Here is a 20,076-nt window from a genome sequence, read left to right on the forward strand (position 1 = left end):
TGTGTACATTAATGAGGAAAAAAAATTAACTTAAATGATTTTAGCAAATGGCTGCAATATAACAAAGAGTGAAAAATTTAAGGGGGTCTGAATACTTTCCGTACCCACTGTATATATAATTTTTTTTTTTTTTTAACTAGAAACGTGCAAAGTAGAAGCACTTTTGAAAACGTTATCACAATTTTGGACACCATCCACATTTACAGCATGATAATAAATTAAATAAATAAAATGAAATATTGAACTTGTGTATGCATAAACATCAAACAGCTGAAGTTCAAGGTTGCAACTTAAGATGTTGTGTTTGTTTTGAGTGTGAGAAAGCGAGATCCGAGTTCGACACGGCACCATTCCCTCGACATGGTCTGATAACACACAGGCTCTGGTTAAATACGGTGCAGGCACAGGATCATGCCACTTTCCCCACACAAACACAGACCTGCATGGAAGCTCTTCACTGGCAGACGGCAGCACGTTTAACTGGGAAGCCTCTGGCACTGTCCTATGATATTTTGCACATGCGTTGGTCTAAATGCCTATACGTTTTGTGTGAAATCAGTGAGTTAGTCGCCTTCTGACACACTCCTCAGTCATGACCACCGTGAGCTCCAGATCGCCATTTAACCTTGAAGTTCCCCACACACACTTTTGATCTGTACGTAAGACGTATTCTGTTGTCACAACATGCCTCAAAGCCTCTTTTACACTTTATGGAGGTAATGATGTTGTGTGCCAAATTCTGGACTTCCAACATGACATGAATTTGACAGAACACACATATACACAATGCTTTGAAACATGCATGCTTTTTAATAAAGTCAAAAACAAAAAAGATCTGCGCTCTAAACAAATGTATGTGTCCTTTTTAAGCTAGTTCATGCATATGAGGTGTCTGTCATTAAACGTTATCAACAATATCAAATCCATCATGAAATACTAAGAAATAGTCATTGTTCCTATTTGTTATTATTGTATGCTTGGATTTTGTTGATTCTGTTGGATTTTGGAGTTGAGTTGAATATGCACGAACAATACACCAAAGGCGGCTTTCAGCCAGAAAATGACATTTGTTTAGAGTAGAGACCTTTTTTGTGATTTGGACATTTTCAACTCAAAACGGCATATGGCTGATGTGTTGAGGAAGTGGCTTTTCCAGGGATGCCTTGCAGTAGGGTTTGGGAACAAACGCTTTGTTGTGGGTTGTCCTGAAGTCATGTTCGCTGTGCCAGGGCCTGATATGGCTGTCTTTAACCTTGAAAGAGAGGTCAAGATTAGCTTTAAAATTTATATGAGCTCTTAAACTCAAATAATTGGTCATTGAACAACTATTATACAGCACAACCCCTAAAAATGGGAGAATTGTTGATATATATTTAGTAGCATCAGGCAAAATTGCTTTTAAGTAAACTACTTGTCCACTATTTATCACATGGTTTCAAGCAATCTTTGGCACCACCAGCCAAGGCCCATCTCACAGCTCACAGACCAGTGTCTATGTTTACTTCTCAAGGACTGGAGAATAAATGGGAAACCAGGGAGCTAGGGTTTATCTGCTGTGAAATGTAAATAGTTTACCTGCTGAAGCTGGCTAGGGCTCATTTTCTGTCGTCTAGAGTTCAAAGGGACAAAATCTTTTTGCATGGTTACAAGCATCCGATCTGGTTCTTAAAAAAAAAAAAAAAAGAACAAGATCAGAGAAATATTTGATTTTAATAAATATTACAGAGAAGATTTTAAACAATGATATATTTTTAATTTTATATCATTTATGTTATTTTTAGAACATATTTATATTATTTAGAATATAATATTTATATATTTATAAATGTAAAACATTTATATTAATTTTAGAACATATTTTATTATTTTTATGAATTTTAATTAATGTTTTTCTGTCAGGTAACTATAGGGTTATTATAGTTAACAAAAACTAAGACAAATAAAATGAAAAATGAAAAAATATACAGACATATTTAAAAACAACAAAAGTAATAAAAATGACAAAAACATAAAATTACTATCAGAAACTATAAACATAAAATCTAATTCAAAATGTTATAAATATAATATAATATTATAATATAATATTCAAAACTATCATCTCAATGATACAAAAAAACAACAACAACAAAAAAACACTGCAGACAACTTAAAAATGCTTTGCATGTAGTACCATTTAAATTAACATTTACAATATTCAAAAGTAATTTTATGGGTCAGATCAAGCAGAAATAGCGCTTTAAAGTAACAGCCTGCCATACGCTCTAAGTGTGTAATGTGGGCAGGTCATTTTAGGTGACTTTTCATTGTGAAAATACAGCTCAAAGTACCTTGCTCACACAGCACATGGCTAGGCGGGTAGATCGGAGGCTTGGGATGGACCGCCTCTTTTGATGGGAACTGCTCCTGTGCTGTTGTGCTATAAAACCTTCCATCTAGATCAGGCCTCCCGAATTTACCATTGCTCAAAGTCCTGATACCGGCTCCATCCACATGCACTGAGAACTGTGAGCGCTTTATCTGAAAGGCCAACATCTCAGTTAGGACAGACATGCTTTGTTTGTATTGTCTAGATCTTCAAGACAGAATAAGTTGCAACAGGCCACACCTTTGGGAAAAAGCACTGGTTTGTTGTTGACAGTCTCTCCTTGTTGCCCATCAGTATCTCTCCTTTGAACAGAGAGCCGAGATTCGGGCATCTGCGCTCTAGGTGAATAGAGCCTAGAAAAAACAAACAAACACAGTTCTGTCAGGACCACTATCGTCAAAATGATAGATACTTAGCATAAAGTTTGGTTTGGCGGTATGGTTCTGTTCTGGGCAAAAAACTCCCTGCCCATCCATGCAGCCTGTCATGAATGAGCAGGGAGAGCAGCAATAATAACCCCCCTAGGGTTAACAGAACAGAACAAGGCAGATATCATTAATGTACTTAATGATATTTAAGTGTAACACTTTATTCAAGATAAAGGAGTCTGATTAGCAAGGAATATCAGAAAGCCAAGTCCTGACTGTGGCGAAAGGAGGAGCTGGGGATGGAGGAGGGTAATTTGCTCCTGAGCAAGCTGAAAAGCTGCTGAATAATACTGAATAGAGCTTATATAGGAATGCCGCGATAGGTGTCGTATTCCTATAGGTAGATGTGATCAGCTGAGAATCAGCTGATGCAAGCTTGACTCACGTGACCTGCCAGAATTAACGCTAACGCTTAATTTATTAAAGTCATTGATGAATGTGTCATAATTTGTTCATTTTCCCATTGTGTGATAAATATAAAGCAGAAGCTGAAGGCAGGTTGATGTTTTAGTCTACTTAAAAGTGAGGATTTCAAGGTCAGGAATATTGAAATGGCACCATCTGCTGCTCATGCTGCGCTTTGACCATTAACATGCACAAATGATCAAAATCAAAATGATTTCAAGCATTAGAAAGCAGAATAAAAAATGAATCATATTAAATGTATTAAAATGTTACATTTAATTAATATATTAAGTTAACACTTTCACTTATTTATAGTTTAAAACCGCTGTACAGCATCAGAAGAAAATTACAATTCTCAGTGTCACTGAAATACTATTACAGTTTTTATTAATATTCTGAATCAGTTTGAATTTTTTTAATATTATTTTCCGCTTTCATTACAATTTTAGTAATTTTGTTGTTTTTTTGTCAAGTTTTTGGGGATTTTTTTCTATAAAGTCTATAAACATTTTTTTTTTCAGTTTTAGTTATTTTAGTATGTCGAGTTAAACTCAATAAAATGAGAAATTTGAATGGTTTTAATTTTAGTTTCAGTTTCAGTTGACTATAATAACCCTGTCCCATGTTCGGCATTAAAAAACAAAAAGTAGGCCTACACAGCATACAATTAACGTACATACCTCCTTTGTATGCATTAAAATCTTCAAATAAGGCTGTTGTCCATTTGGTGTCAGGAACCTCCCGAAGGTTGATGGGCCGACATTTATTTATCTTAGGAAGCAGACATTCTTTGAATTCAGCAGAGCTGTTGACAAATTCAAAAAAATTCTGATTCTCCAATATGACTAACTGGAAAGCAGATGTGGAAAAAAAAAATTCCTTTATAGAACTTTCTGGTGTGGTGCAATATTAAAATGTGCAAGTTTTGTGTTTCTGCTGCATCATACCTGTAGCCAGCCGATTGTCTGAATGAGGAAGAATACATTGTTTGTTTGTCCATTGTCTTTTCATGATCTCCCATCGCCACAGATGAACACTGAATTTGTTGCTAAAATAAAAGACAAAAAAGATGTTATTGAACTGCAACTTTATTGAAAACACTGCCAAAAAATATCACTTTACCTTCTCTGCGGACAGAGGAGGACGAGGAGACCATCTGTACTGGAATTGCTCATGATAACTGGAACGGTATCTGTCCCTTCTGTCCATGATTAGACTTGATCCGACACCTGATTGATACGAATAACGCATCTTATATCAACTCATAAAAAGCAAAATGACAATAGACAGTGTGAGTGTACAGTGCTGACCTGTTTTTGCCGACTGCTTTGCTCTGAGGGTCCGGGACACTTTATGTTTAATGTAGGAAGCCCTATAAGTGGGCTCAGGATATTTGCCCTCCGGCAGGCTTGTCGTGACTGCAGTGATGGGACGAATGATTTTGGCTGCACACATCGGCAGGGGCTTTAGCTCAGACTGAGAGGTATCAAAGTCTCCACAGCTGTCGTCTGAATGCAGTTTAAAGTTGGTTCTCTGCATCGTGAGGTGGGTTAGTTTTGGCTGCGTGACCGCAGCTGGTGGACGCGGCGGGAAGGACAGCGCTGTCTCTGTCTGGTGCTTCTTCCCCAGGTAATTCTGGTCTCTGTGCTGGAAGTCTGGTGAGACAGGCTGAAGGATAATGTCTTGTTTCGGCACGACGGTGGTGTCTGCTAATTTAAAGTGCCTCTTGTTAGTGCTCGTATACATGTCGTCCGCTCCATCCAAAAATGGTAAATTTGAGATTCTGGAGCGAAGCATCTTCGTAGCTTCGCGAGCAGATTGTAAACAGCAAAAATGTGCGGTTAAAATTGCTTGAAACTTCTGATCTGTCTTCTCGAAGCAAACAGGGTATTTAAAAAGTAAAAAGAACAAGAAGAACGTAACGTGTATGGTGTCATAATGAGGCTGGTGACGGGCGCATGTCAAGCATTCCGCCATATCGTTTGAATATATACAATATGGCGAGTGATACATGCTATTTTACATTGTGATATCATTGTGATATATGCTTGCGTTTTTTGTACATTAAATAATAAGCATTATTTAGCTTACCTTGCTTTATCGCTAAAAAAAAAATGTTTAGTTGATTGTTTTTGTACTTTCACCCACGTGGTACAAGAAAGATGTGCGTGTCTGATATTCCCTACATTAAGAGGACCAAATGTCCCCACAAGGATATAATACCAATACATTTTGTCCTTGTGGTCACATGTTTTTGGTCCCCATGAGGAAGCAGCATGTAAAGAATTAAAAAAAATTTTTAATCTAAAAATGCAGAAAGTTTTGTGGGAGGGGTAGGCTACTACCCTAGTGAAAAATAAATAGGCCTATATACACTTATTTCATACCAAGTATACTTTTCATATTTATGTACTTAATAAAATGCCCTGCAATTGTACTTTTAGTATAATAAACTGGTATACTTTATAGTCTGCTAAATTGGAACAACTAATTTTGTACTTAATAATGCACTTTAATTGTGCGGAAGTATTGCTGAAGTCCAATTAAAGACATAACTTAGTATATTTGGTTGTGCTAAAGTGGAACTACTGCAAGTATACTTTAGGTACACTTTAAATATTTTGCATTTAAAGACCGATATTATTTAAAGATCATATACAATCCTCATCAAATGTGACATTAAAACACATTTGAGGCTTATTAATAAGAAATGTGCATTGTGCACAAGTAATACTCCAAATAAAGTTTCATTAAAAAATGTATATCAGTAAGTCTCGAGTTATCTGTCAGTAAATTTGTTAATAGATTTGAACTATACTTAGTATGAAATAAATGTATTTTAAATATATTACTTTTTTAATAGGGTAGGTTTAGGGTGAGGGGATAGAAATGCAGTTTGTACAGTATAAAACCGCAAATAGAAATCCTGTTCAGACCTCGCTATATAGTACATATAGAACAGTAGGGCCTATTACTTTGATCTAACATGAATCGTAGTGTGTACCTTGAAAGCGATAACATTGCCTCTATGACAGTAGGCTCTTTTTTCCGGGCTGTTCTGCACGTGTTGTAAAACGGAGACATTTCCAGAGACAGCACCAAAAGCCAAGACAGATTTACAGTCCTTACAGCTCTCTTTTGTAGCATAACTTGGTATTTGCAAGCGTTTCCCAAACTTCCTCACAATAATTAATGTGGGCCTGTGGTTCTATGAGAGAACGATACAACATATATGATTAAATCTGATTCAATATATTTTTAGTTTTATATAATACTGGAATTGATTTCGACATTTTAATGTTTACATTTGCCTATACAGGTTATTGCCAACGCAGAATTCAAGAGCAATTACGACACCCCAAAATCATTTTTAATCCTGACGCATGATTAATGATTTGTCGATTACTAAATACTAGAAACTTCGTTTTACTTAAATTCAATAATAACATGTTAGCATCAAACAATTTCTTTAAAATATTCATTTTTTTCTGCACTTAGAAGAGAACTTTCACTGTTCAGTAGATGGCAGTATTGGGTCATTTATAGTTTTCCCAAAAAGTATTTATAACAAATATCACACAACTTTTAAATATACAACTAGGCTATGCAAATGTATATCATGTATAACTAGGTATATTGGTTGCTAGTTATTTGTTTGCAAATGCCAATTAATATTTAATATTTTGTTTTAATGCAATGATATTCAAACATTTTGAACATGACCAATAATTTTGGGGTTACTAGGTAATTAGTGACCTCAATTTTCCCAAATTATTAATAATTAAACAAAGTAATATTATTATTATAACAATACGGACTGAAATTATATCAGCTTTGCTAAACAATTAAAACATTGGATTTATTTCTCATATTTCAGTGAAGGAGGAGAACTACCTTTATATTTTCCATCATGTTTTAACAGCCATGCATCATTTTACAGTGAAACACAACATTTCTTGCTTCTTAACAATTACAATTCAAAAAAGGCTACTTTGGATCCATTTTTTTTTTTTTTCTAAATCATGCTTCAAAATGCACCATAATTATCATAATTAAATATTACACCAAAACACATGGTTAATGCAATCAGTGCAGCAATTTATTGCTTCATTAATTTGCACTCCATGTGATGTAAATTAACCTAATAAATAACTTTCCAAGTATTGTAATTTATAAAGTATCATAAAGGCTATCTTAAGGGGTTTTACGGTTGTGAAAGAATGGTTACATTAAAGGACATATACACATGAAGCAAATACTTTTATTGGGAATTCATATAAAACCACAGGCAACAACAGGCACACAATAGAAAAATAGCATATGTGCAAATGTCTTTGAGGTTTCAGGGCAAATGTCCAAGCAAGGTCAAATGAAAGCAACCGTTAAAGTGAAAATTCATGTTTTTAAAAAGAGAAAGAACTATATACTATAACGCTTGGTATAAAGATGCATGCTGAGGTATTGCAAATGATAGTGGTCTATAAAAAGTCTGAAGTGTTTTTCCTAAAGGGTTGTTGCATTTAGAAGTGCTATTTCTAACTAATGGAATCTTAACAGTGAAAATTAAATTGAAGTACTCTGCGAAACAGTTGATCCTTGCAGAACTGCATTAGATTTAGAACTACCTACATATTTAGACTGCACCAGACCAGTGAAAATAATGAATAAATTAATTCATGAAAAAGATCAAGTTAACCATTCACGCTTGTTAGTGCTGTGTGCTTAGATTTCCCTGTTTCTCTAGTTGTCAATTGCAGAGCCCTACATTAAGCAAACTTATGAGAATCTGTAAGCCAATAAATCGCTTAACATCCTAACAGAGACATGCTGGTGTCCGTAAAGAGTGAGATATTTTCATTCTTCGGTTCTAGTCATGTATCTAACAATAATACTGATACATACATCGAACGGTAGCTTATATCTACAGAACCGTCTGTTCAAAGCCTTATTCTAATTAGAAAACTGCTCACAACCAAATCACAGATCTTAACAACAATTTCAACTATATTGATATCTAGTACCAATAAACAGGTCTAAAAGAAGTTCTAGTCTGTTTATGATTTTCCTCGTGACTATTTCAAGCAAACAGGCCCAGTTCTGTGTGCGAGAAACATCCGGTAAGTTACACCCATGGCTCTCAGGAAGCAAATGTGGAATGAATGGGTCCTAAATTCAGTTACTGCTAGTTATCACCTCTCTAGTTATTACTACCTGCCTGGTACCATGAGGAACTGTTGAGTTGTGCAGCAGATTCTGGAAGACTCCAGAGATCTCATCTACCTCATAATGGCGGTTTTGACACTGAACGTTTGTCTGACCGCAGTGGTCATTTCTCCAGGAGCTTGGCTAGGCTCTGTTGCAGGTCGCTCAGGTCGTAGATCTTGACGTCTAAAGTTTCGATGACCTTCTGCACCGCACTCTCTGTCCTGCTCCGGGCATCCTGGGACGAAGCTAAAGTGCCCTCTGCTGACCGCACTCGTTTCTCCAACTCAGAGTTCTTCACTTCCAGATCCTAATGCCAAGACAAAGTCTTCTTAAAGGTGGGGTAAGCGATTTTTCAAAAACGCTTTAGAAAACTGATTCGGGCCGACTAGCAAAACAAACTTGTAGCCAATCAGCAGTAAGGGTGATGATGTGGAGGAGAGAGCGTCTACTCATGATGTGGAGGAGAGCGTTCAGTGCACAGGACGGACATTAGCCGAGCCGAGCGACAGAAAGATCGAGATGGCGGATGCGGAGCTATCAAAATAGGGGCGAGACCCTATTGGGGTAGGGGCGTGTTTGTTTTGGTGATTTCAAATGTCAACATTGGCTACCAGAAATCGCTTACCCCACCTTTAAGTCACGAAAAATCTATATTTTTTAGTTATTTTAGGCTTTCAAGACCTCAAGTTTGCTGTACAAGAAATAGGAGACAATCATATGGCAATACAAAGACCAAAAACTAAAGCTAAAAACAACAAAACCAAGCAAGAGCAAACAAATATACAATGACGTTAAAGAAATAGAACTAAATTAGAATTAAAGGTCATAAACATTAGAGTAGCATAATGAAAAAAGGCCATAAAAAGCATTTTCCTTACTTAAAATAAATGTTAACTATAAAATAATATAATATGAAATAAATTATATATAAAAATAAAATGTAAAAAAAATTAAATCTAGTGTAATTTTAATTTAATTTTAACTATGTACTAAAATAAACTGAAATAAAGATTAATTTACAAAACTAATAAAAACAGCAAAAAAGGTAACTAAAATGAAAAGGAAAACTGAAAATATAAAAATTCAAAAATTCAAAATACTAATAAAAATCTATAAATGATACTAAAATAAAACTTTTCTGAAGCTAGTGAAAATACTGCAGTATTTTACCCGTTAAAGGAATTTACCTGTATCCTTTGACAGGCGTCTTCCCTTTCTTTCTCCAGCTCAATTACATCTGGTTTCTTGCCTCGTAGAATACTTATTTCCTGTAATAACCATTTTTACTGTAAATAAAGAATATTCTGTACCAAATTACTCATCTTACAAGTGAAATGTAAAAGTACTTCTAGTTTGAAAATTCTCTGGAATAAAACTGACTTTAAATGGGCCGAAATACAAAATAATGATTTTGTAACATAGTATAGTATATTACCAGTGTCACATTACATATTAATTCATTGATAATGTTTAAGCAATTCTGTATCTGAGATTTATGAGTATATTTATGAGTACAGTTTTATGCATTGCCTTGGACCTGGATCACAATTTCAGTAATTATGCAAAGAAGTACTTGTAGTAATTATGCACAAAAAGGTAATTGCACTCTCAGTGTCACTAACACTAATTGCTTAAGTACTTCATGATTATTAGTGGATGCATATCAACATGAAAAATGCAAATATTGTGAGAAAGGCCATATAAAATTCAGGAATTTTAGGCCACAAAAATTTGGGGGAAATAATCCTAAATTTTGGTTGGACACACACGCACACACGCACACACACACACACACTCGCACACATATAGCTAGAAGCCACATCACAGGGTGCCACTGTATTTAAATGTACGAGTAATGCCCATCGATGATTCTGTTTGTAAATAAATTATTTTATATTAAATAGACATTGATAAAACAGCTTACAGTGTGGAGATTATAACAGGATCGATCTATGGCCTCGGCAACACGCCATAAGTGTCCAGCGTAGACATTCTCTCAAGATGGAGTTGGAGTCCGATAGCACTGTTACTACATTAATCAATCTTTACCTCATCTTTAGCTCTGATAAGAGCCTCCATCTCTGCCACAGTCTGTGTGAGCTCCTCGCTGCCCGTCTCGCTGGAGGTAGAAACCCCGCTCTGAGCCTCCAGCTCTGCAACCTGAAACATGAACCAACAGAACACAGCTATTACAAGACTGTCATCAAACTCAGTCTCAGGCCGAACCATCAGCCCGACTGTATACAACCATCAGAAACATGGGAATGTGACATGTTGCAAAAAAAAAACACTTTAAAAACATGTGCCAAGTTCTTAGAAATGTTCTCTTCGTGTTGGTTCATAAGCATAAAGTAAAACTATATTTATAAAGGTAAACATTTTTAACAAATATCACAAAATATTACTTCATAAATATAATTAGTTTAATATTATGAAATATTTAGTGCTGTCAAATGATTAATCGCATCCAAAATAAAAGTTTTTGTTTACATAATATATGTATGTGTACTGTGTTTATTTATTATGTATATATGAATACACACACAAATATTACTTTCTAAATAATTTGTTAAATATGAATAAATATTCATTCTTAAATATAGTTAGTTTTAATATTATGAAATATGAATGCAAATATAATTAGCTTAATATTATGAATGATTAATTCATAAATATCATTAGTTTAATATTATGACAGTATTTCATACATATCATTAGTTAAATATATTACAAAATATTAAATCATAAATATCAGTTTAATATAATGAAATATTAATTCATAAATATCATTAATTTAATATAATGAAATATTAATTCATAAATATCATTAGATTAGTATTATGAAATATTCATTCATAAATATCAGAAGGTTTTTTGGGAGTCACACCACATGACATTTAACAACTTGAACTAACTTTGTTTTTTCATAAAATTGTCAAATTATTTAATATTTTAAGAGACTTACTGACCTTGACACACACTCATGAGATCTCATGATGATATCATTTCCAGTTTTATGCTTTTTTTCTGCATGCTGGTTGCACAACACAATGTTGATTTAATGGCCAAAAAAAAGTTTTTCAAATATTAATATTTGAACAAAACTGCTTACTGATTTTTTTCTAAGAAACGATAATAAAACATTATGCCAAACTACTCAATAAGGTTTATTTCCTAGAAAATACAAAGTACTTCACATGCATAACTCTGAATCAGAATTTTTCTCTTTATACATAACAAAAATCTGAAAACTGAAAATTGTTGTGCGCTCAGACCTTCGGACCCCACTGGAAAACAAAACAAAACAAGACAAAACACAAAACACAAAACAAAAAAACAAAAAAAACAAAAAACAAAACACAAAACAAAATACACAAAAAACAAAACACAAAACACAAAACAAAAAAACAAAACAAAACAAAACAAAACAAAACAAAACAAAACACAAAACAAATACTGTAGAAACAAAATAAAATACCACATGATCCTGTTTTCTATGCTTTTACTTTCCACACAGTCGTGGTTTCCATGATTTAGCATCACATCTTCAGATATTACAATTTACAGGCAACACTACCTCAAGGAAAAGTAAAGCGGGCCATCACTGCACTGGAGCTTTTAGCGCTGTCACAATTCAGAGCTATTTTTTCCAGTTTGTGTGAGGGAGAACCTTAGTGGTCTCATTTTCCCCACGGTCATTTGTCTTCCCTCTGTTCGGAACAATGAAGGCGTATTGTTTTTTCCTATTAATATCCCTCCGCACGCTCTCGGAAGACCTGAACTACATACGTCACCTGCTTGATGTTTGCTTCAGTACACCTTCAAAGTGTTGTGGAATCCTTTATGTGTGATTACATAAAATTGCTGATGAGTGCCGAAGGGAAAATATTCAGTTTGCTTGAGCAACTGCTAAAACAAATTGTTAACACATGAGAACATCTCAATGTGGATGTTATCCTTATGTGGTCCTCAAAAAAGCAGTAGTTTTTGTAATACAAATTGTTTTGTATTAGTTTGCTGAAATTATGTTTAAATATGCGAAAAGGGGATTATCTGATTAAGCATGCATTTGAATACAAAACAAAAAAATCTGAACATTGGATAAACCCAAGTTCAAAATTCTTGTTTTATTTTGCTAACATATTAGAGTTAAAGGTTTTGACTGAGGGTTTGATCCTGTAGTTTGATACGAGCACATCTGAAAAATAGTGGCAGACACAGAGTGAGCTGCTGCAAGGCAAGTGCATAATCCAATTTGTCCTAAACATAAGACATGAATTATATTAAGGGCTTTAAAATAGCTCGTAAGATATAGTTAACACGTGTATTTTAAAGCGGTTGCCCCATCAGATGCTCTGACAGGCCACTTGCACTGTTTAATGCGTCTGAGATGTGCTGTTTTCCTCAGTGCATAACTTATATTTCACAGATATATTTTCCATCTGTAAATGTCAGAAAGTCATGGATATGTTTCTGAACGAGCGCCGCCACGCACATGCATGCCAAACAGACAGAGCGCAATAGAATAGGAGTGCAATAATTATGACTAAAATATATAATTTGCTCAAATATTTGTTGTTGGACAATAAATGTGCCATATGTAGAAGTTTAAACCTATAAGTAAGTGTATTTATATGATAGCACTAACTATACAGTGACTGTAATTGGGGTAATCAAAGCAGCCTAATACAATTAGTCTGTGCTTTTGTTTTTTATTTATTTTCGTTCTTAGTTTAGCGAGTTTAACTTTAAAAAGCATTATTTTTGTTTTTAGATTGTAATGATACAATGCTATTATGTAATGTGATTTTAACCCTTTTTTGCACATAACATACAGCATAGTCTATATATGGTTGCATTCATTTTATTTGTTTTCATAGCCTTTAATAAGTTCATTGTTTGTTGGACAATTTTGGGCAGGATTTGAATTTTAAAATACCAAGAAAATCTACATACATTATATATATATATATATATATTAGGGCTGCACATTTAATCGAATTTCTAGTGGCGATTACAATTATGGATGCCACAATTACGTAATCGTTCAAAGCGGCAATTAATCGTTCAAAGTTCACTCATGTTATTCTGCGTGCTAAAGATGCATTTTTTTCTTTCTACATGTTATCTTAAGGGTTTTTCCCATTATTTTGATTTTAGTTTTAGTATAACATTATAATACAATTCATATTTTTACTTTTTTATAATTTAAAGAAGAAACCAATACGATGTATAGTGGACATTTGAGGCTTAATACTATAGAAAAGCACTAAAAGTTTTTCAGTTAGAGTGTTTTCAGCTTGTTTATTTTCATATAAAAATACGGCATGCAGTTGCATTAATATATATATTAATCACAATTCAGGCAAAAAAAAAAAAATACTGAGATATGATTTTTTGCCCATATCGCCCAGCCCTACTAAATAAATAAATACACACACACACACCACTCTGTACACACTTTTAGAATCTAAATAGAAATAAAACTAACATCTGCTGTATGTACTGTAAGTGCTAATGAAGTGGAGATTTCTGGTTTTAAAAAACTAATTTTGAGAAAACGTCCTTCAAAGTTAAGTAATTGAAATCTAATAGATAAAGCATAATAAAATAAACACTTAAATGTGTTTTTTGAATGCTTTCTGAAAAAAAAAAAAAAAGTTTTAGAAGCAAAATAGCCTAAAATCTCTTCAGCGCCTGAGAAAAAAAAAATAAAACAATGGTTTTGCCTGCACTTCTAAAAATAAAGATTCTTTAAAGTTTCATCTTAAAGGTTCAATTAAGAACCTTTAACATCCATGCAACCTTTCCATGGTACAAAAGATTATTTACAGTGGAAAAATATTCTTTAGATTAAAGGTTCTTCAGATTCTTTACATTACGAAAAAAGGGTTCTTTTAATAACTGTTCTCTAAAATGGTTCTTCTATGGCATCTCTGCAAAAATTAACCACAGGCTTATTTTTAAGAGTGTAGTGTCTTTTATTGTTTTTAACGTTCCTCACCTGCTCTCGTAGGCGATCTGTTTCTTCCTGATACTCGGCTAATTGTTTTTTCCATTGATCAATGCTGCTGTTAGCTTCATGAACAGCAGCCACCAGCTTAGCGTTGCTGTCCCGAAGAGAAAACAGCTCGGCCTCCGAGTTCCTCTCGCATATCGACCTGTGAACAAACCAACATCTGGGTTTCAATTATACTCCGGTCCTTCCTTCTGGAAGCTGAGGCAAAGACGAATTTCATCGAACGGCAGCAGATGGTAAACGCATTTGAAATGTCATTTCTTTTGTGTTACCTTTATAACAAGAAAATCAGAAACAAGCTGTGTGCAAAAGATTACTGATGTCCCTTGCCAGCTTTCAGATTTAAAGGAGAAGCATGTTTTAACAGCTTCTTTAATCTCATCTTATTTATTTCCTGAACACTGTGGCTTTGAGATGTTTTCAGCATCGGCGTATTCAGTGTTGTGTTTGTATGGTGAAGTACATCATGCATGAATCCGTAAAACTTTTGACGTTAAACTCACTGCCAATTACCCCAGAAAACTACTGAGGAGGAAAAGTACGTCAGGCGGATTGATTAGATTCACGTGCATCTGAGTGAGCCAGTGTGGTTCATTTAAATGACAAAATACATCAGATAATTACAATTTTAAACAGCTTGTCTCCAAATAACGTTTTATATTAGATATCACGAACAGGAGACTGAATTATAAAAGCAAATGGGTATCATGGATATCTGAATGTTTTACCCTTCAGAAAGCATCTTCCTCATCTGTTCTTTCTCTGTGGATTCCTCCATATCAGCACTCTTGCTGCGAAACAACTTGTCCTCACTGGAGCCATTGACACCAAGCAATGGAGGAGACTGACGGTCCTCACACAGCACCTGATAGACAATATTATAAATGCTTTTGTTTTTAATGAACGCCAAGGCTGCATTTGTGTGCTCAAAAATACAGTAAAAACACTAATATTGTGAAATATTATTGCAATTTAAAATATAGGTTTTATATTGTCATATATTTTAGAATTAAATTTATTCCTGTGATGCAAAGCTGAATTTTCAGCATCATTACTCCAGTCTTCAGTGTCACATGATCCTGCAGAAATCATTCTAATATGCTGATGTGCTGCTCAAAAAAAAAAAAAAGACATTTATTATTATCAATGTTAAAAACAGTTGTGCTGGTTAATGTTTATGCAGAAACCATGATATAATCTTATTCATATATTTTGGGTATGTGTGTGTTAGAGTAGAGAGCAAATATGCATTAAATTGATCAAAAGTGACAGCAAAAACATTTATAATGTTACAAAGGATTCTATTTCAAATAAAAGCTGTTCTTTTGAACTATATATTCATCAAAGAATCCTGAAAAAAAAAAGTTTCCACAAAATATTTAGCAGCAAAATTTTTTTTTAACCATCATAATAATAACCATTATTAATAACTGAGCACCTATAATAATTGATCGCGTGACACTGAAGACTGGAGTAAAATTACATTTGAAAATATATTAAAAACAAATTTAAAATATATTAAAATAGAAAAGTTTTTATTGGAATAATATTTCACAAAATTACAGTTTTTACTGCATTTTAGATTAAATAAATGCAACCTTGGTGAGCATAAGAGACTTTTTTCAATAAACTATAAATAATAAACTACCATTCAATAAATGGTAGGGTATGCATCTCAACCACAACATAAAAATAACAACCAGTTTTTACAGAATTTTTATATCAGTGCAACATAAATGAGTAGATATTTACAACATTTATGAAATCTCTACTCCTAAATGCCACCACTGAATTAGTGTTGAAATGTCCACATTTAATGAAAGACAGTCCCAGCGAGCGTTCATTTTCCATCCCATGGTTCAACAGTATGAGAATTTAAAAAAAAAAAAACACAGGTTGATGAAGAAACTTGAGCAGTCTGCACATGAGACTGAGCAGGGCATGAGGCAACATGTGGCGTTGTTCTTTGATTCAGATTCGAAAGGACATCAGTTTATTTCAACTTGCTGTTCATGGAGACTTGAGAAAATCTGAACAGTACTTCTGAAAGAACTGGGCTCTTTTGCTTATACTGTATACACTGTAAAAAAATTCCGTAAAATTTACGGTAAAAAAACAGCAGCTGTGGTTGCCGGAATTTTACCGTAAAAACTATGGTAGCAATGTTTTAGGTTTTACGGTTTTAACTTAAATTTACAGTTGAATACCGTAATTTCAGTGATATAATGTTAATATACCAACCTATTGAAGTACTGAAATCTGTTTTGTACCTTTGTAATACACTGATAACCACCAAATGCAGGTGGTGATGAGAAAGTCACATGATGAACCAAAGCCCATCACAAGCAGCTTTTAAATAATAACATATATAGAAGGTGCGCAGTGTCATTCACACAAACACTAAACACCATCATGGTAACACACATGAAACTGAAATAATGCAATAAACATTCATTTAACAACATTAGGTGTAACACACAACCCTAATATACAAAACTGATAAGAAAAATTATTTTAACAAAAAAAACATCAAATTTGAAATGTAATGCAGGGAATTCTGGGAATGTCAATTTACGGTTATTCACTGTAAATTATACGGTCTTTTTCACTTCCAAAAACGGTATACCAATATCCAATACATGTAATGCCCAATACAGTTTTTCACCGTATATAGTAGGGGAATTTACCGTTAACCATTTAACAGGTTTTTACTGTAGCATTTTTACAGTCTTTTACCGTTAAATTCACGGTCATTTTTTACAGTGGCCGCAAAGCGCCGTTTCAAACACGTACAGTGTTTCTGTGCAGCGGTACACACTTGCTCTCAGAAAAGCTTGTATAACTCATCAATCTCAAACTCGGCGTTCCCCAAAGGAAGACGTTCTATTTCTCATCCGACCGCTCAGGCCGATGACTTGTTTGCCTTCTCTGTAGCGGTTCGTAGGGAATTTGAGGTGGAGCTTTCTGTGTTTAATATATTAAAGGTAGAACAAGAGGAATCAGAGACACGACATCTCCACTGCATAGTCAGTGGCTCGGGAGCTCCATTCCTTCAATAATGCATCTTGCAGATTTCTACATTTTTAATGAGGGATTACAGATTTCCAGAATATTCCTCTCTTATCGTGAGCCGATGTCAAACTGTAGAAAAATGATACTGGACTTTAGCAACACTATTAGAAAGAGCTCAAATTAAACCACCTCAATCTTACCCAAAATATCATTCAAGACTCATGCTTGATGAGCGCTACTGAAACAGGAAGTTGGAGCAGGACATGACGAATGGCTTGTCTTTTTTCTTTATTTTTTTTTTAATGATTACATTTTTCAGGAAAAAAAAAATGTAAATGAAATCAGTCTAGTTAGTGCAGAAGATATTAGTGGGAGTAGTGTTACTTTAATATGATTATGTATATACTATTTTAATAATTATTAATACTTTGGATTAGCTTTTATTTTTATATTTTCAGTTTTTGTCATTTTATTGAAACGGGAGGAGATATATGGGAATAGTGTTATTTTAGCATTATTATTTATATACTATTACAGCATTTATATTTTGTTTAGTATTTTTTAAATATTTTGAATTTGCTTTTATTTTATATTTAGTTTTTTATTTTAATTTTAGTTTTATCAAAACAGGAAGTTAGAGCAGGTTGGACATATTTTATTTTTATTTTTTTAAATAGCCAATAGTTTAGTCAGTCAGTTTAGTTAGATGAGGTATTAGTGGGAACGGTGTATTTTTAGTATCATTATTTTTATACTATTATAATATTTATTAATATTTTTAATTCGCTTTTATTTTTATATTTTCAGTTATCATATTTTTTATATTTTCTTATATTTTATAGTTTATAAATATATTTTGTTTTTATATTTATACATTTTAGTTTCTATTTTAGTTTACATTTTTGTCATTTTGTTATGTCCTTTTATCATTTTTATTAGTTTTGTTGTTTAAAGTATTTCTATTTAGCTTTATTTTTATTTCAGTTTTAGTATTATTACTTTTCATATTTTAACATTTTAAATTAGTTGCCAAGGTTTTAGTTTTTCTTCTAATATTACCATTTTATTTCACTTAACAAAAACAATAAAAACCCAGAGTGGGAGGGACTTTATTATTCTAGACAGCATTTGATTGGACAGGTTTCTGACTACAGCCCTGAGTTCAAGATGATTGTCATCAATATATTTTTAATAAATATGTATATATTTTGCCAAGAAAAAAAAAAGACTGCCTTAAATGTGTCAAAGATATGTCATTTTAATTTTGTTGATAATTTATCAGTACACTTGTATATAGATGGCCCCAAAAAAGCCACAACACTCCCAATTCTGATTCCATAAGGTCTTGAAAAATGGTTCCTGTACAAACTGGGACAAACGCAGAAATATGTCATCTTGCATGACAGTGTTTCATATCCAGGGCTTCCTGAGGGGTTCGAGTAACAACATAGCGAATGGTGTCAGCTGCACAGGAGACACAGGTGTGTCATTGTGTGTGGAAACAGACGCAAGCTCACCTGAGACAGCTGAGAAAGACACAATCCCATCACCAAAGAAAATACATGAAAAGAAAGAAGATATAAGCATTCATTAATTACTGTAATCACTCATACTTAAAGAGTTTGACCAAAAACATCAGTGTTACACAGGCAAGTAGGGGTACTTTCAGTATCTAAGAGTGCATTAAGTATCCGAAAGTTTACAGACAAACTTATGGGTTTTTCTTTTTTCCTCAGCATTATTGCCATTTGATTATTACTGATGACATCATAGACAGTGGCAGCTTTAATAGGCTGCATTCACACTAACGCACAGATCTGTTTCCACATATCAGATGTTTTGTCCTGTTTTGAAAACATAACTGACTGTTTACACATTAATTTCGTATCATACAAGTATTCAGAGATGCAAGTGCATTTAACCGCAGCCGCGAGCTTCAGGACAAACAAACACAAAGCACATGTGAAAGTCTGTCAGAACGTAAGTTTCGTGCATCTAATACGTACTGCATTCCAAACGGCAGAAATGAAAGCATATCTAAAGTAAAATACTAAAATAACAGCGAGTGGAAACACAGTCACGCAACGCACACCTGTCTCACAGCGCATATTCTGTGCAATGAAGCCGCCGCGATTGTCTCTAGCGCGCTCACGTGCCATATGCGGGAAAAATCCAGCTCCGATTTAAAGGGGTCATATGATGTTGCTAAAAAGAACATTATTTTGTGTATTTGGTGCAATGAAATGCGTTTATGCGGTTTAAGGTTAAAAAAAATGTATTTTCCACATACTATACATTATTGTTTCTCCTCTATGCCCCGCCTTTCTGAAACGCGTCGATTTTTACAAAGCTCATTGGTCTGAAAAGCGAGGTGTGCTCTGATTGGCCAGCTATCCAGTGCGTTGTGATTGGCCAAATACCTCAAGCGTGTGACGGAAATGTTACGCCCTTTACCATACTGTGATGGCGTGTCCCGGCTGGAGCGACAAAAACTTTAAAACCCATTATAAACGAGGCATTTGTTGCATCCAGTGGGGACATAATTACTTATTATAATGACTTATACTGTCTTTTTACACGTTGCGTTGCATCGCGCCGCGTAAACATAAAACCATGTCTGCATTTGTGATCGGAGAAAT

At 34.0% G+C, this 20,076-nt stretch overlaps 2 protein-coding genes across 3 annotated transcripts in view; both read right to left on the minus strand.

Moving 5' to 3' along the window:
• Positions 1-753: 753 nt before the first annotated feature.
• On the minus strand, positions 754-5,403 carry LOC107753892 (uncharacterized). Its single transcript, XM_016570160.1, has 8 exons — positions 4,512-5,403; positions 4,324-4,430; positions 4,149-4,249; positions 3,882-4,006; positions 2,609-2,721; positions 2,331-2,520; positions 1,576-1,664; positions 754-1,252 (listed from the first exon to the last, which is right to left on the minus strand). Exons 1-8 carry the CDS (start codon positions 5,212-5,214, stop codon positions 1,112-1,114), a joined length of 1,569 nt encoding a protein of 522 aa, XP_016425646.1. The 5' UTR covers positions 5,215-5,403; the 3' UTR covers positions 754-1,111.
• A 2,047-nt stretch (positions 5,404-7,450) lies between these two features.
• Positions 7,451-20,076, minus strand: part of LOC107753825 (homer protein homolog 3-like) — a 25,129-nt gene continuing 12,503 nt past the window's right edge. Inside the window, exons 5-10 of one of the 2 annotated variants that reach the window (XM_016570078.1) lie at positions 18,955-18,963; positions 15,154-15,290; positions 14,411-14,567; positions 10,456-10,566; positions 9,594-9,674; positions 7,451-8,713 (exon numbers count right to left, since the gene is read on the minus strand). In XM_016570078.1, the coding sequence (XP_016425564.1) occupies positions 8,528-8,713; positions 9,594-9,674; positions 10,456-10,566; positions 14,411-14,567; positions 15,154-15,290; positions 18,955-18,963 (681 nt within the window). In that variant the 3' untranslated portion in view covers positions 7,451-8,527. The remainder of the gene's footprint in view (positions 8,714-9,593; positions 9,675-10,455; positions 10,567-14,410; positions 14,568-15,153; positions 15,291-18,954; positions 18,964-20,076) is intronic. The other variant, XM_016570079.1, reaches the window with a different exon arrangement.

The sequence above is a fragment of the Sinocyclocheilus rhinocerous genome, unplaced genomic scaffold (genome assembly GCF_001515625.1).
Source record: "Sinocyclocheilus rhinocerous isolate Xijiao unplaced genomic scaffold, SAMN03320098_v1.1 scaffold711, whole genome shotgun sequence".
Lineage (NCBI taxonomy): Eukaryota > Metazoa > Chordata > Actinopteri > Cypriniformes > Cyprinidae > Sinocyclocheilus > Sinocyclocheilus rhinocerous.